At 50.6% G+C, this 25,209-nt stretch overlaps 2 protein-coding genes and 1 non-coding gene across 19 annotated transcripts in view; all 3 read right to left on the reverse strand.

Moving 5' to 3' along the window:
• The window catches only part of LOC131492546 (uncharacterized), a 74,452-nt gene extending 58,923 nt beyond the window's left edge, over positions 1 to 15,529 (reverse strand). For all 16 annotated transcript variants that reach the window (XR_009252111.1, XR_009252110.1, XR_009252123.1 and 13 more), the window contains exon 1: positions 12,631 to 15,529. The gene's annotated coding sequence lies outside the window, so the exon portion shown is untranslated. The remainder of the gene's footprint in view (positions 1 to 12,630) is intronic.
• Positions 2,004 to 2,076, reverse strand: TRNAV-UAC (transfer RNA valine (anticodon UAC)). The gene has a single exon. It is a non-coding gene; the product is annotated as a tRNA-Val (tRNA).
• A 5,034-nt stretch (positions 15,530 to 20,563) lies between the features above and the next one.
• IRF2BP2 (interferon regulatory factor 2 binding protein 2) lies at positions 20,564 to 24,178 on the reverse strand. 2 transcript variants are annotated; one of them, XM_058696189.1, is made up of 2 exons: positions 22,368 to 24,178; positions 20,564 to 21,783 (listed from the first exon to the last, which is right to left on the reverse strand). In XM_058696189.1, exons 1-2 carry the CDS (start codon positions 23,416 to 23,418, stop codon positions 21,068 to 21,070), a joined length of 1,767 nt encoding a protein of 588 aa, XP_058552172.1. In that variant the 5' UTR covers positions 23,419 to 24,178; the 3' UTR covers positions 20,564 to 21,067. The 2 variants fall into 2 exon arrangements, with proteins under 2 accessions (XP_058552172.1, XP_058552173.1); XM_058696190.1 differs by having other exon boundaries at positions 22,416 to 24,176.
• Between the last annotated feature and the right edge of the window lie 1,031 nt (positions 24,179 to 25,209).

Raw genomic sequence — 25,209 nt, forward strand, 5'->3', positions numbered from 1 at the left:
ACTAAACCTAAAAAAAAAAAAAAAAAAAAAAAAAGCTTCCAGACAGACCAGCTAACATACCAGCATGGGGCTCTCTGGGGGAGTGTGTGTGGCATTGCTGACCACAGGCTACATTCTATATTTGTCCACTCCAGCGCTCCACTACTGAAGTCTATTTACAGCCTCACCGTGTACACAGGATACCCTATTCATGAAGTAGGTACTCAGAAAAAAAAAAAGAAACCATCCCATATATATTTTTGTGCCGCCGATAGTTCATACACATAAGCTGAAGCAACAAAAGTCAACACCGAAGCGGGAGTCCCAAGCTTTGTGAGTATCTTCTTGCTTGTCAACGGGCAGCAAATGGGGACGAACATCCCTGTTCCCTGAAAGTTGGCTCGAAGTCACGTGAGGTGCGGCTTCGAAGCTTAAGAGATGGAATCTGGGGGCTTCTTTGCTGTGAGGCACTCTTTAAATATGAGCGATTGTCCTAATTAAACTAAATTTCCATCACGGGGTCAGTTCTTTGATGAAGCGAAAGGAGACGATCCAAAGGATCTATTAATTTGCCACCGGTCATTGTATTTGGAGACCCTGAGGGATCCTGAAAATGGATTAATTATGACAGGCCTGACGGTGGATTTCTGGGCGATTATGGTATTATAAGGGATGCCAATTTTCATGTGACAGGGAAATTCATAGACTCTAACACAAGTCCTGTTATGACAGAAGAAGGGACCAGGCTGAGGGACAGGTGACTTAGCAGCTGACGAGTGCAACAATTCTCAGAATTTTGTGGCTCAGAATGTGAGCTGGCTACCAAGAACTGTGATTTTAGAAACAGAAAGTTCAGACGGCGGGCCCACTGGGCAGAAACTCGAATTCTTGGTTCAGGAACATGCCCGGAGGCGCTCAGGGCTGGGCCGAGGTTCTGGCCATTCAGCGTCCTATATTTAAATTCTGAGCCTGTCGGCAAAGTAATAGTAATAATAAATCTCCTGTGGCAAAGAGCCTCTTTCTTTTGTGGGCTCTCCTACAGGACTTGTTGGGCAAGACAGACCTCTGGGCTGCCGTGATCCCGCCTCCCCATCTTCCGGTGGGTAGTATGTGGGACAGCGTGGGAGGTGACACTTCTGCTCAAGCGGTTGGATTAACCAGAACATTAGCCGGAGAACAACACGGTGGGGGGCAGAGTGGGGTTCAGGCCGCACTGCGGAGGTACCTCAGAGGTGATGCCACCTGTTAACGAGGGTTCGTATTCTGGTAGCCGGTATTGGAGCTGTGTCGCCCGAGAGAAGGGAAGAAGGGTACAGGCAGAGCTGTTGGGTCCTAGCTCACACAGAACACGGGGAGGGGAGCCACACTCTGAGACCGAGGGCTGCCCGTTGAGTGCCTACTTAGCAGTAGGCAGGAGCCAGTGCTAAGCGCTTTCCATAATCATCTCGTCCAGCGTGCACAAACTCCTCGTGATGCCGGTGCTTTGCTTACGCCTAGTCGACACACGGGGACAGAACCACGGCAAAGAGCATGTCCAAGGCCACATGGCTAACGGCACTGTGGAGGCAGAATTGGAATCCAGACTCTTTGATGTCAAAACCCAGGCTATTCCTGACTCGGCCGAATGTCTTCCTCTCTCCGTACCGCACATTCTAGGCACAGCAGTGCGTCTAGGACTCAGGATATCTCAGGGGTGAAGTCAGAGGAACCTCAGGGAGAAGAGGTCATAGTGCCATACGGCCCCCAGGGCTGGCCCTGGACTGGGGGCTCCTGGCTCCCCTCCATGCTGTGAGTGCCTGTCATCCTTGCTGGACAGAGATCAGGAACATCTGGGCCCGGAGCTGGGGACCTTCGAGCTGAGATTTCAGCCGGGTCTCTGTGCCATAAGTTGATGAAAAGAAAATCTGCACTTCAGGACATTTGCACATACCCATGAAATCGTATTTAAGAAGATCCTGATTGGCACAGATGAAAACACGCCCGTTTTCATCCTCCAGCTTTAAATGGAAACTAAGACAAGCTTGTGGTTCCACTGGGAATCGAACCCAGGATTTTCTGCGTGTAAGGCAGATGTGCTAACCGCTACACCATGGAACCTGAAGACTCAGTTCCCGGCTCAAAGAGCATGTGCTATACAGTCCTGTGTTTTCACTTTTCCCGGCTCATTACCTGCCGTCAATCAGTTGGGAAGAAAATGAGCCCCTGACACATCCCAGGTCACAAGCCCACCTCACTCGCCTCACTTCATCTCACCTCCTAGGCATTCTATCATCTCACATCCTCGCAGGAAGTACAATAAGATATTTTGAGAATGAGATCACATTCATGTAACTTTTATTACAGTATAGGCTTATAGTTATTCGATTTTATTATTAGTTATTGCTGTTCAGCTCTTACTGTGCCTAATTTATAAAGGAAGTAGGTGTTTATCATAGGGATGTATGGGGTAGGAAAAAACATAGCATAGATGGGGCTGGGTACCATCCGTGGGGTTCGGGCATCCACTGGGGATGTGGGAACGCATCCCAGCGTCTAATCTGGGGCTACCCTCGTCTTAGCCTCCCAGGGGCTACCCTGGTTAACTTCCTCGAGCTGCTGCGACGACAGCCCTAGACTCTTATATGCTGAACTTTGAGACACAAACTTCTCACCCTAAATCATGCCACCCTCTGCTCCTGCCAAGAATTGCTGAAGGACGGTCAGTGCTCTGAAGTCTTTGCCCCCTTCAATGCCAATTCAACACAGCACCCCCAGGAAATACCCGAGGAGGCTGCTTCGGATGCTTTCCTCGGAGTGACGGCTCGTATTTTCGGATCTCCACATCTGCTTATCTCTGCCTTCCCCGGGAGACTGAGAGCCCCCCCATCCCCCATGAGCTCCTGGACCCCGCACGGTGCCTGGCGTACGCGTGTGAGCGGGTCGGGCTCCCTGAATGAGGCCACAGAGGCCACGAGAGCCAAGGAGCAGTGCCCGGGCAGCACAGATGCATACACTGCTCCCCGTGGGGGGGTTGGGGGGGGGAAGTGACGGAGTGAGTCTCCCCAGCGCCCAGAGCTCCATGCCCCGCCCCCCTTCTCCCCCCCTCCCCCGCCCCCTCCCATGCTCAGCCCTACCGGGCACCCCCGCAGCTTTCGCACACCTCCTGCCATCCTTGCCTAACCCTGGGGGCTGGGGAGGACCGGGCAGTTCTGACCCTCGCCCTGAGGCTACCCCAGCTGCGCTTGGAGTCGTTCTTAGTCTTCTGATCTAGGCATTTGTCATCTTCTCCCAAGCCCGAGTCCTGCTCCAGTTGGCGGAAATGAGGCATATTCGCAGGTTTGGAGTCATCCTCCACACCCTCTTCTCGCCCCTGCCCGAAATCAGCTCCATCTCCAAGCCTTATCAACAACCTCTTTGAAATTCTCTTCCGTGAGCTCCTCTGCGGCCATCCGGGACCAGTTCCGTGGAAGGGAGTGGCGTAAAGGCCTGTCAGCAAAGTGGTTTTTCCATTCTCCACCAGTATCTGGGCCGTGGCCGGCTTCCTCACCCGCGGCCAGCCTCCCGACCTCCCTGTGCTTGAGTTTCCGAAAGCTTGGAGGTCCCAGCTTCCCCCGCTTACTCAAACAGCATTCCCCGTGACCCCCTCGTAATTATCCTGCGGTTACAGAAGGCACAGATTTTTCTTCTTGATCCCAAGACACACGATGCTAATTTCTGCTCTGCCTGTGTCTTCTTGCCTCCCCTCTGCTGTGCCGCCTCTCAGGCCTCTCTGGTGTCCATCTTCTGTGGGAACCCTTCCTTGTCCCTGCCACCCCTGCCGGGCCTACCGCCTTCTTTGAACTGCACCCCCAGAGTGTGGATCAGGTCTCCTGTACCTGCTTGAATGCTGTCTTAGAGCGGATCCATGATTCAATGTGCACTGCTTGAAATTTCCAAATAGAGTCTAAGTTCTTTGAGAATAGGGTCTGAATCTTATTTATCTTGTGTTCCTCACTGTGCCTTGGGAGGTACTTATAACTTACAGAACCTAGTGCTCGCTGAGAAAAATTAGGAAAGTGTTAATTAAGAAACAGTTGACAGCTTTATTTGGGGGAAAAAGGTCTTGCAGCGGGATTTTGTTTGCACTGGCTGCTGCTGCTACTTAAACTTTCATTTCTGCTTTTTCTTTCTCTTTCTCTTTTCCCTTTTCCTCCATGCTCATCAACTGTCTATCTCATGGGCCAGTCCATTTTCTGTAGGCTGCGAGATGGCCAGATCTTAAAAAAATTATAACAATCTAAACTCCTTAGTGCCTCAATGTATAGGATGCATACAATAAATGTGTGTCAAATGAATTAAATCAAGAAACTTCTGGCATCTAGAGGCGCCTGGGTGGCTCAGTCGGTTGAGCCTCCGACTCTCCATCTCAGCTCAGGTCACGATCTCACAGTTTGTGAGATCAAGCGCTGAATCGGGCTCTGCATTGACAGCACAGAGCCTGCCTGGGGTTCGGGATTCTCTCTCTCTCCCTCTCTCTGCCCACCCCCTGCTCGCTCACACACACTCTCTCTTCCTCCCTCTCTCAAAATAAACAGAAAGAAAGAAAGAAAGAAAGAAAGAAAGAAAGAAAGAAAGAGAAAGAAAGAAAGAAAGAAAGAAAGAAAGAAAGAAAGAAAGAAAGAAAGAAAGAAAGAAAGAAAGAAAGAAAGAAAGAAAGAAAGAAACTTCTGGCATCCAGAATCCATAAAATCCCACGGTACTAAAGCCAAATGCCTCCTTCTTTGTTCTTAACGCATGGAACACCAGCCTTGCGAGGTTTTAGTCTTAAAGTGCTTCATCCACTGCTATTTTTATTCTGTTTTCTCCTCCTCCTTCCACCTCTATTCTGCCCTATTCAATTTTCTAGTGTCTTCTTAAAAGTGATTATCTGGCTTTTAAAACACCCTCTTATGAAATAAAGTTCCATAATTATGAATTATAATTGTTGGACATTATCATATTTGCTATAGTAAGAGGCAATCCACTGAGATTAATCAGTGGGAAATGTGCAATTTAGGAAATGACCTCTGTATATCCTAGGGAAAAAAAAATTAACCGGTTAATAGGAGATGAGATGGTTCGGGCATTAGTTCTTAGAGTCTCCAAAGGTGATTGTATGGATTTCTAAAAATCACCTTGCCTTCTGGATTGTAAGCCGCAGAGTCAAGATATGCGTGGTTATTGATATTGATATTAAAGCGCCCTGTGTTGACTTGGAACACCACCCTTCACCTACAAGGGGCTGTTAGTGGAAGCTAAACAGTAATGTCACACGCTGGGACACTGCATTGTTGGATCATCCCGTCACGTGCCACAACAGAGCCAAAGAGCCTATAGGAGTACCCCTTGAGAAAACCCAGGTAGAAATCTGGAAGAGGAAATGAGAAACATTCCATACACTGTGTAGCTCCCTGCATAGACGGTATGCATTTTAAAGCTAATAATTTATGTTTTCTTTGTGATAGCAATTCCGTATTTTATTCAGCATAGCAATCACCCCGATTGATTCATAAAAGCAAAATTGCCTAATCAATGGACTAGAAATACAGTCACTGTGAATATAAATTCTTTCCTCTTCTAATGATTCCAAGCTAATCATTTCGGCTCCTCTGGCTCGTTTTCCTGATTAAACCAGGAGAATAAAGACAACAGGGACATGTGACTCCTACATTAGCAAACTAAGCATGAAGAATGAGAATAAACCAGTGGGTAAGCAAAGGGTTTGGTGGGATTTGTAGAATCCATTCTGTGGCACAGCTTAACTAATATTGCCCATGCTGCCAGGGTCCCCAAAAGCGTTACCCGTAAATGCTGTAAACCAGTGATAAAAAGAAGATAGGATTTAGGGTTAGAAGGTCTGGATTTAAATGGAGGCTTCACCGAATAACTTTCAGCAAGGCGCGATTTCTCTGATGCTTTTGTTTCAAAGGCCTGACAGAAGCAAAAGGCTTTGTAAATCACACAGCCCTGGGTTAGCGTTCAGCGGAATTTTTCTTTTTTTTCCTGCACAACTTAGAATTCTGTGCCAGGTTATCTAGCAGCACCCTTGTTTAATTCCAGCAACATTTTGCCCCTAGCGTGTCTCTCCCTAGCTCAGAAGGATCCCCAGGCACAACTCTGCTGAGTTTTTCTCCTGAAGGCTCAGGTCCAACTAGTGGTCTGCTGGTTCCTGCAGCCCGCCATCGGCACGTGGAAGATTCTCGTCGCCCGGTGACGAATGGGAGTGCCAAGTGCACGCGGCCAAGCTGGCGCGCTCCTGGAGCACCCGTGCGAGGACAGCGCGGTGCGAGGACAGCGCGGTGCGGGGAGGATCCGTGTACTTCTCAGCAAGGGTGCAGCGGTGGCCTCCCCTCGCATGCTAGGTGACACGCCCTTGCCGGTAACGACAATGGCAGCCTGGTGGGGAGGGAAGTGGCACAGACAGGGGGAGCACGAGAGAGGCATTTTATAGCTTGTGAAGATACGAGTCCCACTTCAGGTATTTTTTTTTTCAACATATAAAAACAAATTACAGATCAAAATCTCAGAGACAGCCCCCTCGCTTGGGCTGTCCCAACATGTCTTCCAGTCACCTTCCTCCTGCATTCTCTGTCCCGGCCACGCCACCTCTGTCAACAGAGGGTGAGTCACTCTCCTCGGCTTCCAGTGGCTCCCCGTGGCACCCCAAAGCTCGGCCCGTGTCCTAACAGGTATAGAGCTGGCCACCATGAGTTCAGTGCTGGGGATCACTCCCTCGGTGGCAGAGGAAGACCGATCAGGAACAAAGAAGTCTTGAGGCGCACACATCTATCTACCTGCCTACCGGCCACCACCCTGCCCCTCCATGCAGGGCTAACTCTGACATCAGGGCGGGAGCACCCCTCCTTCCAGGCAGCTGTCCTCTCCAGGGATTAGGGCTGCTGCCTGTGACCCTGCAGGTGGAGACCGCTCAGCCCCAGGGGTCACCAGTCCCATGGGCTACAGTACTTCATGTGCCCTTAGACACGGGCTCAAACCTGAAGTGAGTCAAACTCGAAGCTGACCTGCCTGTGGATTCTTCAGGTCCAAGAGCCAATGAGTTCCCTTTACAGTTCGAGACTATAGCTTGAGGGGGTAGCTGAGAGCTGTGACTGAGGAGCCACGGAAACTTCTAGAAGCCTTCCCCAGGGGCAGTGGTTCTAGGATAGGGCGAGGAAGGACACTCAGGCGGTCACATGAGAACTCGGCGAGTGGTACAAGGTGATCCTGGGACCCAGAGGCACTCAGAAGTCCTTCGTCATGCCTGGATTGGCCTGAGGCCTGGGGTAGACGTGTGCCTTCATGGTGGGATGACGAAGGAGCCCGGGGCCGAGGAGTTTCAGTGTCTCCTCCTCTGTGCAGCTCCCTTTGCCCCTTCCTGCCCCGTAGAGTGACCATGTCTTCCCAAAGCCTCCATGGTCGCTTAGAAATACATTTATTGTGACTCAGCAAAAACGGAAGACAGGCAGTAGCTCCCACATTAGCAATCCCACATGAAATCTTTAGCACACACTGAAGTAAGACACACTTAGTTTTACACACCCCCTTTAGCACACATTACGTATTTTGGTAGCGAGGGTACCTCCAGTCTCTTTTCAGGTCTGCCCAAAGACTAAGCCTCTTCAGCTATCTGTTTTCAGACTTACTTTGTCTCTTGCGGCCTTCCTATGGGGACTGGTGCCCAGGGCAGCCTAACCCCGAGTTCTCCCAGCATTGTGGGGACGAAGTCTGCAGTTTCTCCTGGTGACTTTGACCCCCCCGCCCCCCACCGTGGAGCCCATGGCCAACCTGAGCGTAACATTTCTGCAAGGCCACGTAGAAATGTGACCCAGGGGTTTGTAACTGCACCATAACCGTGAGAACCGCCTCCCAGAAAGAGCTGTGTCCTTAGGGTGAGCTGGGGATTTGGGGGAACACTATTGGATCAATACTTTACAGGTGATCAGAGCAAAGTTGTCTTGATATTTTTGCAAATTATGTGTGAGGGGAAGTAAGTCCCTAACTTCAGGTAGGGTAAAGTTTCTATCGGTAGAGAAATCCCAGGTTAAGTAGTAAAAGTCAGTATTTTTACATTACCTTAGAGCTTACAGTGCCTTTTCAAGTTCTTGGTTCTATACCTAATACTATAGGTATTAAACATTCCCTCCTTACCTGTGGTAGGGTGAGTGATATGTACATTTGGTTAATCTAGAACACGAGGTGCCTGGGTGGCTCAGTCGGTTAAGCGTCTGACTTCGGTTCAGGTCACGATCTCGAGGTTTGTGAGCCCGAACTTCGCATCGGGCTCTGTGCTGACAGCCCAGAGCCTGGAGCCTGCTTCGGATTCTGTGTCTCCCTCTCGCTCTCTCTGGCCTTCCCCCACTCGCACTCTGTCTTTTCTCTCTCTCAAAAATAAATAAACCTTAAGAAAATAAAATAAAAAATGAAAAAACTGACCTTGGCCCTTGCTGCTAGAGAGAGACAGAACCAGGACTGAAGCAGCCTCAGGCTTCTCCATCCCAGCCTCTCTCCGGCTCCCAGAACCTGGTGGCCTTCCTCTGTCCTCTCCACCAGGGCCAAGGATGGGCCAGAGATCCCCGAGATGAGGCTGGGCAGGGGAGAGCCGTGCAGACTCACAACCCGAGTGTGAAGGGGGGAGTTTTCAGGCTAGAGAAGGGACGAAGGGCTGGAAATCCACTCCCACTGGAAGTGGTGGGGGAGATTCCCTGCCAGAGGACTCTGGAGGTGGAGGGCTGCAATTTAAATATGCATTCCCAGAAGGCCTATCAGAGAGATCTGTCCACAGAGGGCCCCGGGGGTGGGGGGTTGGGGGGGGCAGACCTGAGTGGTGAGATCTCTAGGGGTTGGGTGAGGGGAGAGAAGATAGTTGGTCACCCCCCGCCCCCCGGGGCCTCGGGTGCTTCCTGTTGAGGGATAAAGAACTAGACTCTGGGTTTATGGTATAACTGCTCCGAGGAGACTTAATGTATCACTTCACTTAGCCCTCACAATAAACTGAAGGAGTAGGCACTATTCTTATCCCCATTCTACAGATGAGGAGGCTGAGGTTTAGAGACACCCAAGAACTTATCCAAGGGCACAGCCAGGCTGGTGGAGTCAAGGCAGTCGTGACTGTGACCGTTTCACACTGTCCTTGGCCAAATCTTTCCATAAAAGAACAGCTGCAACCAGCCTGGAAGGCCCTCCCCCCCCCCCCCCCCAGCCCCGGGGAGCTGTTAGGTGAGCCAAGCTGCTGCACATCCCCCCACCCCACCCCTGCCGCCCTCCTCTCTCCTCCTGTGCCAGGAGAAGGTGGAAGTTCAGAGCAGGCTGAACTCTTTGGGGTCAGCCATCAGAACACATTCTCACCATTCTGGGGGGCCCCCTGGGAGAGGCTGTTACCGCCCACCCCCAAGGAGAATGCGCTTCCTGCCTGCTACCTCCTGCTTTACCTGAAACCCCGCCCCCTACCTCCTACCCCTGCAGAAAGCATCTCAGGTTACATCACCCTTCCGACTCAGATGTGGTTCCTTAGCATATGCCCCTGACCTTTTCTTCCCGCTTTTTCGAATCTGCATCTGTCCGCCTGGACTCTCCTCCTGCCAGGCTAAACAGTTCCTGTAGGATCCCCGTGCTTGCTTACCATCCCCAGATCCATCCCACCTGGCTGAGCTCTGTTCCTTCTCCCAAGCCCTGCCCTGCCACTGGCCCCCTTCAGTTTCCTCCTCTGTGCAGCCCTCCTGATGTTCTCTCTCTGCAGTCCAATGATCGTATTTCCACGAAATCTTCCAAATACATTTTTATGACTTTTTTCTTTAAAAAAAAATTTTTTTTTTAGTGTTTATTTTTGAGAGAGAGAGAGAGAGAGCAAGCATGAGCTGTTGAGGGGCAGAGAGAGAGGGAGACACAGAATCCGAAGCAGACTCCAGGCTCTGAGCTGTCGGCATAGAGCCTGATGCGGGGCTCAAACCCGTGAACTGCGAGATCATGACCTGAGCAAAAGTCAGATGCTTCACTGAGCCCCATGCACCCCAGGTGCCCCCTGACTCTTTTCTTACCGTTCACTATTTTGCACCACACTCCCCTCATTAAGATCAGAGACTAAATTCAGCCCTTTAACAAATATTTACTGAGAACATGCCCACACCCCCCACTATTGTGCCACAGGGGGGTGCTTTGCCCTGTCTCGTAGGCTTTACACTCCAAGGCATGCAGGGGTAGGGGCGCGCGGGAGACAGAAAGTTACAAACCAACAGACACAAACAATGTCTGATGGGGAACAGTGCTAAGGGGAAGAATGAAACAGGGACAGGATTCTAGAATGGGGGGTAAGTTGGGACGGTTATTTTATAGAGAGTATGCATGCAGTAGGCTGAGTAATGACCCCTCCCCAAGATGTCCACATCCTAACACCCTGAGCCTGTGTATACGGGATGTTGCTTGGTAAAGAGACTTTGCAGATTTGATTAAGTTAAGCATTTTGAGATAAGCCGAGTATCCTGAACTACTCAGCTGAGCCCAGTGTAATTATACGGGGTTTTTTTTTTTAAGTTTATTTATTTTGAGGGAGAGAAAGAGTACATGTGCGTGCAAGTGGGGAAGCGGCAGAGAGAGAATCCTAAGCAGGCTCCACACTGTCAGTGCAGAGTCCAACGTGGGGTTCAAACCCAGCAACCATGAGATCATGACCCGAGGTGAAACCGAGAGCCGGCTGCTTAACCGACTGAGCCACCCAGGCGCCCCAATTATAAGAGTCTTTAGAAGAGGGAGGCAGGAGGCAACGTGAGGACAGAAGCAAGGGTTCAGAGTGGTGGCAGGAAGGGGTCACAAGCCGAGGAATGTGAGCGGCCTCTAGGAGCTGGAAGGGGCAAGGAAACGGGTTCTGCCCAGAAGCCTCCAGAAGGAACCAGCCCCGTGAACATCTTAAATTTACCCTCCTGACATCCAGAACCCTAAGACAGTTATTTTGTGTTGTTTTAAGGCACTAAATTTGTGGGAATGTTTACAACAGCAACAGGAACACTGGGGCTGAGACCTGAAGGGAGTGAAGGAGCGAGCTATGCGTACATCTCAGAAGACCATTCCAAACAGAGGAGAGCAAATGCAAAGGTCCTGAGGCAGGAGCCTCTTCGGCAAGGTCAGGAAAGAGCGCGGATGTCAGTGTGGCTAAAATGGAGCCAGCAAGGGTCCGAGCCAGGTCTGAGAGGTAGCACAGCCTCGCAGGCCAGCAGAAGACTTCACATCTGACTCTAAAGGAGATAGAAAACTATCGTAGGGCTTTGGATGAAGAAGAAACAAGATCAGGCCAGTATCTTTGAGGTTTATTCTGGCTGCTGAACTGAGAACAAACTGCAGAGAAGACAGGCAGGAGCTGGAAGAACAGGTAAGAAGCTTCTGCAGTGCTTCAGACAAGAGATAATGATGGTTTCCATCAGGTGGAGAGAGGTGACCAGATTCATGATTACATTTTTTTAATGTTTATTTTTGACAGAGAGAAAGACAGACAGACAGGCAGACACAGCATGAAAGGGGGAGGGGCAGAGAGAGAGGGAGACACAGAATCCAAAACAGGCCCCAGGCTCCGAGCGGTCAGCACAGAGCCCAACGCGGGGCTCGAACTCACCAACCGTGAGATCATGACCTGAGCCGAAGTCCACGGCTTAACCAACTGAGCCACCCAGGCGCCCCTCTCCTCTCCTTCCTAACTGCTTGCGATTGACCTCATCCGTGAAGACCTTCGACCCGACTAATTCCATCCAAGTCCTCAACCTCTCAGCAAACAGATGAATGACCTCCGGCTCGGTCTGGTCACGGCTGACACTTCACTCAGGGAATGTTTGCCATCGAGTTCTTCCCAGGGCTACAAATCCGTGGTGTTCATGAGCTCTGAAGGCTTACTTACAGATGTAAAGACCCATGTGCAGAGGAGTGTGATTTATAGGAAAAGGAAACGAGTTTTTTTACAAATCCAACATTTTTACCAAGGTCGAAATTTAGTGGTGTTCTTTTATTTTTCGTCATACATCACTTTTATCGATTTTTTTTTTAAAAAAAGGCACACTATGCTCAAACACAGGCTCACCCCAATCCCCCCTGCCACCAGGTGGCAATTACCACCCTTGCCTTTAAAGCCATCCGTGGACTTGGGTTGGCCATTTCAGTGGTTTATAGGGACGCTGGCCCTTCAGCAAATGAATGTGAGCATAGGAAACTTTTAAGAAAAGTATTCATTGCCTTCATTTGTGGTCTGTGTTTGTTTTTTTTTTTTTTTATTTCCAATAGAACTATACGTCCCCCAAGGTGATGAGAACTTCATGAATGGTCGGCTACTATGCTTTACCCTGCGATGTCCTTGCTACTCTAGCCAGAGAGACGATGCAGCTTCTATGATGACAGCAGGGGGAGCCCCTTCTCTCCAGTGTTTCAAGACCATTTGCTATTTCCTCTTTAATATAATAACCAAGCATCTATATTTTTAGTGGTACACATTCATGGCGCCCAAGTACCTAATGGGTATCACACCCAGTGCTTTCTTATGTCTGGCCGATGGATGAAAAACCAAAAAGCTGCCATTGAGACAGTCCAGTTTGATTCCTTTGCCCCCACTAAGTTAAGCACATGGTCAATAATAATAATAATAATAATGGCACATAGAAACACAAAAATGAATGGAATTACCTGAAATGATCACCCAAAGCCCAGGAACACCTGGAGACGTCCCGACCTCTGTTCCAGTGTTGTCGTGTGTCTGGGACAGAATTGGACAATTCTGAGGTGTGTTTTCAGAGAGACTCTCTCTGCAGAATTCGCTCTCAAAGGTCTTTTGTCCAGGAGCGGAGCGGGTGACTCTAGCGATGCTGTGTCAAGACCAATGGGCTCGGGCAAAGAGCAAAAATAGCTTCGTAGGAATCGAGCTGCAACCTGAGAAACCTTGCGAGTTCTTCGATAAAATACAGGAGGGGACGGTTCTGTAGGAATTCATCCCACGCTTCTAAAATGATTTCGTGCCTGAAACTATTACACAACCCTCAGTCCACAGTGAAGTTCCTCGGCCCGCACTCCAAGGCTGGTACTACATGCCATTTCGGCGTCATCTTGTGCAAGGATGGGGTCATGCTTCTTGGATTTTTTTTGAGACGTTACTGCAGAGTATTGAATCTAACAATGAACGGAAATTAGAAGTCCATGGATTGCGGGGCACCTCCAGTGCCCAACGGTGCTATGACGCAAGAAAAAACTTTTTGGCCGTTGCTGTAATTTTAAGAAAGGTCTCTCTGTAAAAAGGCAACTCCCTTTTAGGCAGTCGGTGGTTGCAGTACTTTATTTGACTCTGTAGTACCCATATGGGCATGTCCTGAGGTTCGCTTAATAAATAACATTTTTATGGACACGCACCCGTGCCTCGTTGTGCTTTCCCCGAAGACGGATGCCCCTTAAGTATGAGAGTTTACTCCACCAGCGTGGACCGTTTGCCTTATTATAGCCACAGTCGTTAAAAAAAAAAAAAAAAAAAAAAAAGGCAGCCTCATGATTTCCAAAAAGGGAGTGACATCTGGGGCAGCTCTTGTCATGCGCCCTCCCCAACTTAGAAAATCCACCCGGGACAGCCGGCAGCGCGTCAGGGACCCTCGCGGCAGCAGCCAAGGCTCTTGCTGACGCGCGTTGCATCTTTTCTGGGCAACCGAGGGCTCGCCACACCCCGGAGCCGGCTGGCACGCCGCTCGCCCGCCCGCCTCGCCCGGCAGGAGCCAGACCTTTACTTTATTTGGTGCACGACTCGGTAACCGGTCCAGAGCGCGAGGCCGCGGAACGCACGCGGGCGGCCGCGCGCGCGCGCGCACGGCCCTCGCGGGCACGCGGGCACGCGGGCGGGGGCGCGCGGCCGCGGCTCCTCTCTAATTATAGCCGCGCAGCTGGCGCGCCGGCGGGGCGGGTCCGGGCGCCGCCGCCCGCGTGGGGTCCCGCCGCCCGGCTCCACGTGCGCAGAGCGGGGCGCGGGGCGCGGGGCGAAGGCGCTGTGCCGGCGGCCGTGCGGCCCCGGCAGAAGTTCTAGAATAAATAAACACGGGCGCGGCGTGAGTCAGGGTGCCGCGCTGGAAACCGCAGCAAGGTCCCCTCGTGGGCGCAGGCCCTTACGCAGGCTGCCGGAGAGTCAGGGAGCCGCCTCCCCTTTCCTTCCCCTCCAGTAAACAGGGCTTGGCAGTGCTGGCGGCTGTTTTCTTCCTTTTCAAAAACGCCACTGTGAGCAACAATTAAAAAAAAAAAAAAAAAGTGGAGAAAGACAAGGCTACAGTTTGACGATTTTGACCTGGCCCCGATGTTTCCAAATGGCTTCTTGATTTGTAGGAAGATAACCGAGGTCCAGCGGCCCCTTTCATGCATGTCGGTTGCATGCTGGGCATAATGAATTTCTTGTGTGACAGCACTTTGGACTTTGGACTGCGTTCCTGTGTCACAGCCCTACCGAGGTTCCGGTTAGAAGTTCTAGAACGAGACTCAATCCTCCGGGTTAAGAATTTAGCCCTAGACCATGTATTTTCCAAACTCGCGGAAGGAAACCAGCAAGTAGTTAAACTTTGCTCAGTATGTGCCCTTAATCGAGCACGCCGACCTTCCCCTGCCTGTCTGCGGGATTGTCTGTAAGCTCCAAGAAAGCTGGGGCCCGGACTCTTCAGCTGTTCAAAGCCTAGAATGATGTGCCTACTTAATAGGTGTTAAATAATAGCAACACCCCCACATGGTGCTTATTTAGAGAATAATATTCCAAAAAACTTCTCTAATGACTGTGACCCTCCTGTGAAATTCTGATTCCAGTTGTAGGTGGGGTACAATAAATCTTTATCTTTTATCACCAAAAAGAGCTAATCGGAATGCTGTTTGGAGGCAGAAATAACAAAACGGAGGTAAGAGGCCTTTTAGCCTGGGTTAAGGCATGCAACAGCCTTTTTCTGTCTTGCAGATCCCGCGTCGTCTCTCAGGCTTTGGAGAACATGGAAGGCCCAAAGCCAAGGCTGTGTGTAACAAAATGCTGATGTCTTCGGCCCCAGACCATCCCTACTCCTACGTTTCAGTTCTCTGCAGAACTCTTATGAGTGTGGTTAATATTTTAAAATCGTACAATAAAGGTTTACTTTTAGTAAACTCTCACCGTACATTAAAATAAACTTTGGCCCTTAATTCTGAGGACATGTTTCTGGACTTATTTTTTCCTGGCAATGTAAATAGCCATATTTACAGTTCAAAAGATTCGATTTGAACTGCCAGGGGAAAGAGATTTTCTAAAAGGCAGAGAAGTATGCAGTGACCCAAGGATTGGTCTGCTAAACTTGCTGCCTGAATAACCTACACAACAAAACGTGACTCCTTTGTTGTGCGTGATGCCTGTCTCCTTGTAAGCATCTGAATATTAATGGATAGTAGGGACATTAAGAATGAAATAGTAATTGCTAAGCAAAAGTGGTTAAGTGATGGGTTCTACAGATTATAGACCACATTTGATTTCCCCAAAATATAAACAGAGAAATATTCAAATGGGACATTACTACTCTATATAGGATGTCTTATCTCAGCATCAAGGGCGTCTGAGGAGGCTCTTTAGATTATGCAATCCAACTTCTAAAGTCCATTCAAAAGATGAGATCAACCAGTGTATTGATGCTTCCAATTTAAACTAGGAATCCTGTGGTCTCTTATCCAGACCTTGTCTGACCTAAAAGTAAATCACCTCCTAGAGGATTTTCATGGCTGACTTTGTGATAAATTTTTTGTGCACTGAAGACTCGTTCTACTAAGACTTTTAGTTTTAAAGGGCTACATTGTTTTCAAAGCAATATTTAAGACTGTTTATACCGTTCTAATAGGGCTGTTCTATTAAGGAGATTTTGCTCGATTGTTTCTCAGATTCAAAATAAAAGAACGGCTTTACGTCCCAATGTCTAAATGATTCTAAAAATGATTTTGCCTAGGGCGTACTTTTTTGCCCTAAAATACCTCGTCTGTAGCTTGTATGGGTTGTTTTACGTGGCTTAGTGCCACACAGAAGCACACAATATGCTGTGATAAAGATCCATGCTGATGTTGATTTCGTATTCTATAATTAAAAAAATTATACCTCAAATTAAAGAAGGAAAGCTGTTTTAAATCAAGCATGTGAAGTTGTATTAACACGGGGCAACAGCAGGTTAACAGACGGATGGGTTAAAACAAAGTTCACTGTTAAATTAGGTACAAATTAGTTAATGGTAAATAGGGATAGTGTGGATATCCCTAATAATGGATTTATCTGGGGATTAATAGAGAAATCCACAGATAATCCATAAATCCGTCACTTTCCATCCTCCGACCTCCTAAGTAATTTACAAATTGGCTTTTTGTATAGTTTTGTGCCTTTTAAATTCCTGTCAGGGGTTCATAACTGGAGGAAAATGCAGGCTGTCAAGAGAAACAGCAACAAAGGATCTAATTAATAATCTGCAAAGTCACACCATAATTTTTATTTGATTGTAATCAATACTGTTGCTGCCAGAGGCCTAACCAGTGGCACAGAAGGAGTTAAATAGCATCCCCACCCCGCCTCTCATTTCTAGAGCCCCAGATGATGAAGTAGGTAAATATGTATTCCATTCATTGGTGCCTCTGACCTTGGTCTGTGACAGAGGAAAGGCGTGTCTTCTCACACTGTTCCCTCTGAAGAAAAGGCAAGCAAATGAGGGTGACTCAGGACTTCTAGTGGCCTACACACAACTGAACATTTTTCTGAATGATTCCACGCATACCCTTTGGAATCAGGAAGAGAAACATTTTACTCTTCACTAAACCAAATAAAACCATCTATAAATCATATGCAAAACAACTTTGAGTAACAAGGGACTTAAGTCTAGGAATTCAAGGGAGTTCTCTGTATTTTCCCTTTAACTTTTTCCCTCCTTTGGGAAATAAACAAAGACATCTGCCACATCAAGAGTCTGGCTCGTTTGGTCTTCTTAACTGGAAACTGAATGCAATCATTAAAGTTTACTTTGAGAGGAGCTTTTGAAATTTTAAAAATGACTTCTGCAAGCTGCAGTCTCTTAAATTTTACTAAAAATAAAATTTAACATTCTTACGTTAAAGTCAACGGTTTAACATTTCTTTTAACCTGATCCCTAAATGAAACATCGTGTTGCGTATCATGAGCTGTAATTAACTTATTAAGAATACGGTTTCTTGAAAACTGCCTTAAACAGCCTACTAATAAAAAGAAATTATTGAAACACGTACAGCCACGGGTCCGAGTTACGGGACCACCCCAACCGAAAAATATTCAGTTACACATTAACTGTGGCTGTTTAATTTAAAACACGTAGTAAATCAGTCTATGTGTACGCTATCCCCAAACTCTACGTAAGCTTCACAACTTCCTTTCATAGAAGTCTGCCAAGCCATTGATCAATAAAACGAGTAAAAGCTGCAAACATCTCTTACTATGTGCGAGTAGACAGTAGTCTGCAAATGGTTCCCGGTGCTTCCCACCTTTTATCTCTATTTATAAATTCAGGTTTCAAGACATCAGGAATCCCCCTGGCTTTTCGCTCTCATTTTATTCCAATGCTTTCCAAAAGGCAGGCTACTATTTTCCCCCTTTTGTCTTCGGTGCATTTCACGTGGCCCAACATGGCTGTTTTCTTCTGATGCTTTCCAGAGAGTAGCTCCTGGTCTCGATAGCCTTTGAGGTGTGGACAGGATCTCCTGCCAGTCTCCTGTTGTACAGGGGCTGGCTCTACTACAAGTTGAAAATAAACAAGTACTTTCTGGCTGTACTTTGTTCCGCTCTTCTCTTAATCGGTTTCCCCTATCCAGTTGTCCTTTCCCCGGTCCCTAGCACTTTTTTTTTCCCCCTACCATCAGTTGCCTTTTTGTTCTGTGTCTTTTACCTCCTGTTCTTCCAGTCAAACCCCAACCCCAAGCCCACACATCCTTTGGTCGCATTGCCATTAGTGATTACAATAATAGCCATTCTAAGCTAACTTTAAAACATTAAAAAAGGCCTCAGAAAATTTTCAGTGCTCCCAATTTTATTTTTATTTAATGCTAAAAGTTAAAGAAAAAAAAAGGTACTGTAAATCTGACAAATGACAGAATGCAGGTGATATTTCCATAGCGTGATTTTAAAATATAATAATGTTGATATGAGATTACACTCACTTCAGTTGACATGAGTTTCATCATATATAGAAAAAGGTATCACCTTCAACTTAAAAAAAAGTAAAGGTTAAAAGGTGGCACACTTTAAAAATACTTGGTGGCCAAGGGAAGGTATATAGTAAAAGTTGTAAACCATGTGTACGTTCTCATAACTTTTAATGTGAGGCCACATGAAAGACAGTACATCTGTTATATTCTATAAATTGGTAAAGCAAAAAAGGGAAAGCTTCAACACCCCATCCCCTAATATTTTGAGTATTAAAAGCACAGCTGAAATATTTAGGATTTGAAATCGGATACTGCCCGTGTACAGTAAGTAGCTTTCTGACATTTTTATCCAGCTGTGGAGACTCTGCACTGTCATCAGGTACAACAAAAGATCAAACCCATGTCCCAATGTTAAACTTTTTAACTTAAGAGAACGCCAGAAAAAGAACCCCAATCAACATTTTACAGCTGCAAGCCTTCCACGAAGGCCACCCAAGGGCCAGACTCCTCCAGGTCTTAGTTTTTAATAGGAGTAATCTCAAACACAGCCCTTTCAAGCTGTCCGTACTCTCCCCCTCCTAAACACCAGCACAGAGAATCCATAGGCTGTCTTCTCCACAGCTGGAAAGACTTACTCAAAACAGCAGGATGGTTCTTTATTAATAATCTTTTTGGAAAGCTTATCTGTATTAAGATTGCAAAACATACAGATAGCTACCACGAATCAGGTCAAATGACTGATCAACTTGTAAAAATCTATGAGGTCAAATTCCAGTTTATAATAAAGTGCTTAGATACACATTTATACAACAAACCATAATAGTTGAATTCTTTACAAATGTCTTTATGGGCATGTAAAATGGACTCTGTGTTTCTGCATGTATGCATTTACATAAGAGAAACCAGTCTGATCTGAGTCATTGATGCTCCAATTAAAAAAAAAAGTGTAACAACAAACTGGTTAATCATGCAAGTCTGTTTGTAATATAACAATGACCGGTAACATGAATTTGCACAGCATTAATTATAGGTGCACTCGTTAAAAACACTACCAAAAAAAAAAAAAATACTGTATTTGGTGCAGTATCTGATTTTCAAGTGTTAATATAACTCGACCGTTAAAAAATATTTGAGCAATTTAAAAAAGAAAGAAAAACATAACTAAAAAAGAATCTAAAGAGGGGTAACAATCTCTATCTTCAAATTAAAATAGAAGCTAGGTCGTAAACGATACACAGAAGTTGTAGTAGACCTTGAAGCCATGATTCAGCCTAATTATAGGGCCAAGTTACAAACACCTGAACATAAAAGGATTTCGAATAGTGTTCCTGTCAATGTTAAATCGTAACAGCACAAAAGAAAAACCAGTATCACTGTGAGCCAACTATTTCTAATAACAGATGATTTATTGGTTTAAAAAAAAAAATCAGTTTACTGATGCAAAATAGTGATCCAAAGAAACTAGTTTACAAAAGGTTTCTAAGAATAGTTTGAGAGGTGGGGCCTGTCTATTATTAAAACCCTTACTTTAATTGTCACTAGATTATCAAAAAAAAAATTTTTTTTTTCCAGAAGAACAGTATTATTCACTTGGTATGTCAAACACACGTAAGAAGGAAATTACAGGTTTCCTCCACCCCCATTTGGGCTGTCACTGATATGCCCACGGGCAGTCCTGGCAGCACTATGTGCTGTTCCTGTCATTGTACCATACTGTATTTAGCACTCGCTAGAAACAGGGTGTAGGTGAGAGTACCAACAGCAATAGCACTACAGGTAAATGATAAAACAACAAAAACCCAAAACCAAAAACAAAACAAAAACCAAACACAAAACAGAAACGAAACCAATCCCGCAATCTCCAAGTTCACCTGAACCGTAACTTCCCTCGAGACTCTTTTCAAAGGAACGACGACACCAACAACAAACAGAGCTCTGGGGGGGGTGGGGGGGGTGTTTCAAAACATGAGTGGCGCTGCAGAGCCAGGCTCTGTTCAAAGATGGCAGTGCCACCTTGTGCGCCGCGCCATCCGCGGTCACCGCCCTCAGTCACTGAATCGTGTATTATGTAACCGGCTAGCAGGCAGCATTGGAAGCTTACAACTGATCACGTGGGCAGTGAACAGTGGTCAACTTTGCCTTTAAAAAAAAAAAAAAAATCCCCCTCCCCCCACCAAAACCACACGAGTCCTGAAAATCTCTCAGCAGCAACTCCCAGGCAGTCATTAATATCCCAACAACTGAACTTTTAAGAACGAAACAGAGAAAGATTCACCATCTATTTTCCTACTACTCCGAGAGGACAACGTTTTGGGGGAAACTTGGTGATATTTCCCACTGGCATGCCGCCCACTTCACTCATTTCCTTTCCTTCTCCACCAACTGGCCTCCAGCCTGAGAGAGGAGCCAGCAGTAAGGAATAACAGACAGTAAGGCAATCTTACAATGTCAGAAAATGTATTTGGCTTTTTTTTTTTTCTTTTTAAAATAAGTGCATACAAATACAGCTAGAAGCAGTTCGGATTGGCCAAGTGCTCTAAAAAAGCAGCGCAAGTCACAGCCTACATTGAACGGTAACTGTCACCAGGATAATAAAGCACAAAGATATGCTAATAACATTAACAAAAGAAGAAAATGCCTTTAGAAGTACATACCTTTTGTCGTCAAAAAAAAAAAAAAAAATAGAAACACAACGTATTCAAAAAAAAATCAAAATTATACAGCCATGTTTATGAAGTCTACATTTCCCTTGTCTTGGATGTATATATATATATATACATATATATATACATATGTATATATATATGTGTGTGTGTATATATATACATATGTGTGTGTGTATATATATATATATATATATATATATATATGTGGAGATATATATATATACAATTCAAGCAGTTTTAGTTAAGGGTAATCATTGGGTTTTTCTGAAACCGGAAAGTCACGAGTCTCTCTCTTTTTTCACTTTCACATCTCCAGCCAGGATGGTCGCAATTTCCCCTTGCATAAAGGCCCAGGGGACATTGGAGCCCACCAGAGGGCATTTTTCCCCGCTGGGACAATAGACCTCTCCGCTAGCTCCCTGCTGTTTGATGCTTTGTCTGGAGCAAGGGAAGCAGAACTTGTGCGAAGGGACAGACGGGCACTGCACAAAGTGGGTGTCCTCCAGCCGCTCGTGGCAGAGGGTGCAGCACAGGGGGGCACTGGCTGCCAGAGAAGAGTCTGGGAGGCCGGCAGGGTGCACTGGCTCCAGTCCTCCGGTGCTGCCTGCCCCCTGGCCCCCCACCTCTCTGGGGCCTAGCCTTCTTTGGTTCATAGACGACGGAGAGGGTGGACTGCTGCTATTCCTTCTGGTAGTGGAGTGAACCTGGTTGGCGTCTTTCGAGGCGTGACTGCCGCCTGCATTGTCTGCCACTAAGATCAGGGCTGCCATGGGGGACTGGCCGTTCTGAGCCGCTTCAGGCGGTGTGGTCCGGTTGGAATGAGGTGAGGCAGTGGGTGGCGGCGGAGACACAAAAGAGGATGTAGGAGTAATGGGGATCTTGAGCCCTTCTGTGGGTGTGGACAGCCAGGGTTGTGCCTCTCCATTGATCTTAGGGGGCCCGACTTCACCTTCTGGTTCTGGAGAAGGCTTTCTTTTCCTCGCTGTTCTTGCCACTGGGGGAGAGAAAAAAAGAAAAGGAAAAAAAGGAAGTAAGTGGATGTGTACTGAAAAGGATCTCGCTCTTTCTAACACGAAACAAGACCCCCTAAAGAACCTCCATTCTCTCAGAGCTGGTCTATAAAATCTCACAGGAGTTTCAAGTGCACGTGCAAGTTAGGACACTTAGACCCGTGGGGCTCCGAGGCGGTATTGTAAAAAGCCACAGAACACAGCATGCACCGAGGAGCCTGTTTCTACACGTGCACGCACGTCCCCAGGTTAAACCGAGCATTCGATCGCCAACGTCCCCCAACAGGTTAAAAGGTGACTGGTGCCCTCATGCTCCCATCCAAGAATGTGCTGGGAAAGGAAAACCCTGTGTCAGTGCCTATCAGCCCAGTCTGACTCATCTCTGTTATGCTGCTTCAGCACATGAACACGTTGCCACTAAGCACTGGTTCCGCCTCAGGCAGATCAGGAAGTTGGGTGTTTGTTGTTTCTGGGCCGGGGTAGAATGGCGAATGGAAAACAGCACCCCCTCCTCTGCTCTGCGTGCCCCTCTCTCCCCTAGAGCCCCTCACTCCACAGCCGCCCCTACCTGCTTTAGACCCGTTGGCCCCGTTGGCCTCGAAACCCAACAACCTGCCTGCAGTCAGGGCCGGCTCCTTCTTAAACTTGCTCTCGAAGGGCCCCGAGTGGCCGTGCTGGTGCAGCGCCAGCAGCGTGTCTCGCACGGTCTTGGGCCTGTTGACCCAGTCCTGCTCTCCGGGCCCGCGGCCTTTGCCCGCGCCCTCGGCGCCCAGCTCGGTGGGCCCGGCCGCCGCGGCCAGGCTGTCGGCCGCGCCGCGATGCGAGGGCGGCGGCGGCTGCTTCTCCTTGGCGGCCGCCTCGCGCTGCTCGTGCTCCGCGGCCGCGCTGCTCGAAACGGACGCCGGCCGCTTGTGGGAGCTCAGTTCGGCAGGCTGCGCCGAGCCCAGGCCGGCGGCCGCGGCCCCGGACACAGCGGCCAGGGAGGCGGCGGCGCGGCCGCTGAGGCCGAGCGCGGCGGGCAGCGGCGTGGCCGAGCCGTTCATGAGCGGCACCAGGGTGGGCGGCACGGCGTGGCCGCGCCGCGGGTTCGGGCTCTGGCGGTTCAGCTCCGGGGGCTCCTCCAGCTTGGAGAAGCCGTTGGGCACCAGGATGCCGTTCACGGGCGGCGGCTGCGGCGTCGGCGGCTGGGCCAGGCCCGCGGCCGGGCGGCTGCCGCCAAAGTCGGAGCCGAGGCGCGGGGGCCGCTCGGCGGCGGCCGCCAGGGGGTAGCGCTCCAGGGCCTGCGGGCCGCGCGGGGTGGCCTCGGGGCCGCCGTGGCCCAGCTGCTGCTGCTGCTGCTGCAGGAGGATGTCCTTGGCCGAGAGCGGCGGCGGCTTGGCGGCGGAGGGGGCCGCGGCGCCGGGCGGGGAGCGGCCCTCCGGGAAGCAGCCGTGCGCCCGCTTGAGCTGCCGCGCCGTCTCGATGACGAACTCGACGCGGTCGGCGCCCTCGTAGTTGACGCAGCCGCGGCACACGGGCTCGGTGAAGTCCCAGATCATGGCCCAGGGCATGCGAGGCAGGTCACACAGGTAGCACGACTGCCGCCGGGACGCGGCCGCCACCGCCACCGCCGCGGCCATGTCCGAGGAGCCCGCGGCGCTGGAGGAGGAGGAGGAGGAGGAGGAGGAGGAGGAGGAGGGGGCGCCGCCGCTCCCCGCCGGCACCACGCGCGCCCTCCTCCCCCCCCAACCCCGCGTCTCCCCCACCAGCGGCGGCGGTGGCCGCAGAGGCGGCGGCGGCGGCGGCAAAGCCCGCGAAGGCTCGGCGCCCGCGCAGCGCCCCCGGGGCACGAGGGGCGGCGGGCGCGGGGCGAGGGGCTGCAGCCGCGGCAGCACGTCCCCCCGGCCGGCGCGGGCGGGCGGCGGCGGGGCGGCGGGGCGGCGCGGCGGGCGCGGCGCAGGCGGCGGCGGGAGCTCGGCCGGGGCCGCGGCCGGCCTCCAGACCGGAGCGAAGACGGGCCGCGCGGGCGCGGGGGAGCGCAGCAGGTCGCGGCGGCGGCCGGCGCGGAGTGCGGGGCGGGGGGCGGGGAGGCCGGGGGGGCGGGGGGCGGGGGGCGGCCGCCGGGGCAGGCTCAGCCCGAGCGGCGGGGCATGCCGCGCCGGGGCGGCGGCGGCAGCCGGGCGGCGTGGAGCACGGGCGCGGCGCGGGCCCCGGGTCGCTCCGCTGCTCTCTCACAGCTCCTGGCGTCGTCGCTTTCCAGCGCCCGCGTCAGCGCCCTGCCCGCCTCAGCTCCGCCGCCGCCGTCGCTGCTGCTGCTGCCGCCGCGACCGCTCCACTTCTACAGACTTGATTCTTCGACAGCCTCGCACGGCGCCTGCGCGGGCCCCCTCCCCTCGCGCGCGCACCCGCCCTCCCCCGCGCTCGCGCCCTCCCCCTCCCCCCGCGCGGTGAGAGAACGAGCGCTGCCGGGAGAGCCGGCTCCTCGGCGCCCGCCCGCGGGGCAGCGCCGCCCGCCCGCGCCGCGACCGGTGTCCCCGAAGTGAAGGCGACGCTGGCGCGGTTTGCTTCCCTCCACCCGCTCGGCTGCCTCCACTACTCAGCCAGGATTCCTCCCCTCCAGAAGCTTGAGGCCAAATCATGCCAAGACTCGTGTTTTTAAAAGCAAGGCCACTTTGTGACTTGGTGCTGTCACTCTCTTGAGGATGGGGACTTTAAATCTAACGTGGTTCACAGGTTTTTGTTGTTGTTGTTAAGGAGTCCCATTTGAACTCCACCAAGTGCTTTCACACGCGCATTTGTCTTTGAAGGACACAGGCGCCGCCAGTCCCCTTAAGTTTTACTAAGAGTCTGTTCCTAAGCCTGGGACCGCGTCCACTCGCCGTTCGGCGGAGCCCTTCCGGAGGGAAGCGGGAGCGCCGAACCCCTCGCAAATATCGAGGCTTCCTCTCTCCCCCGTCCTCCCCTCCTTCCTAGCCCGGGCTCAACCTGCCGAGCAAGGGACCTCGCGGCGGCGCTGGCGGACCCGGCCGCCTTATGTAGGACCGCGCGGCGGGCGCGTGACGTGGGCGCAGAGCCGCGGGCCCGCGTGCGCCGCTGCCGCCGAGTGCGCACGCTCCGGGCGGACGTGACTCGGCGCCGCTGGCACTGGCGGCCTCATTGAACGAATGCACATTCCAGGGATCCGGGGTCTACGGCCAGCGCGGCCGCGTCACCGCGCAGGCTCCGCCCCCTCCGGCGACTGTGGGCCTCTAGGCCCCGCCCCCGGGCCCAAACTTGGACTGGAGGTGGCGCGGGGCGCGGGCGCCGGGGTCCGCGCCGGCCGTGGGGGTGGCTGGCCAGCCGGCCGGCTCGCGGGTCCCGCAGGCGGCTGTCGCGCGGGTCCGGGCCGTGGGCGGAAGGCCCCGGCGCCGTAGTGGGGCGGGACCCACGGC

The sequence above is a fragment of the Neofelis nebulosa genome, chromosome 13, assembly GCF_028018385.1.
Source record: "Neofelis nebulosa isolate mNeoNeb1 chromosome 13, mNeoNeb1.pri, whole genome shotgun sequence".
NCBI lineage: Eukaryota > Metazoa > Chordata > Mammalia > Carnivora > Felidae > Neofelis > Neofelis nebulosa.

What these genes read in the sequence shown, in the direction of transcription:
- IRF2BP2 (XM_058696189.1), bottom strand. Translation starts at nt 23,418, where the DNA reads ATGGCCGCGGCGGTGGCGGTGGCGGCCGCGTCCCGGCGGCAGTCGTGC. An exon ending in GGCCAACGGGTCTAAAGCAG is followed by an intron (nt 21,784 to 22,367) that starts GTAGGGGCGGCT and finishes TCTCTCCCCCAG; the next exon opens with TGGCAAGAACAGCGAGGAAA.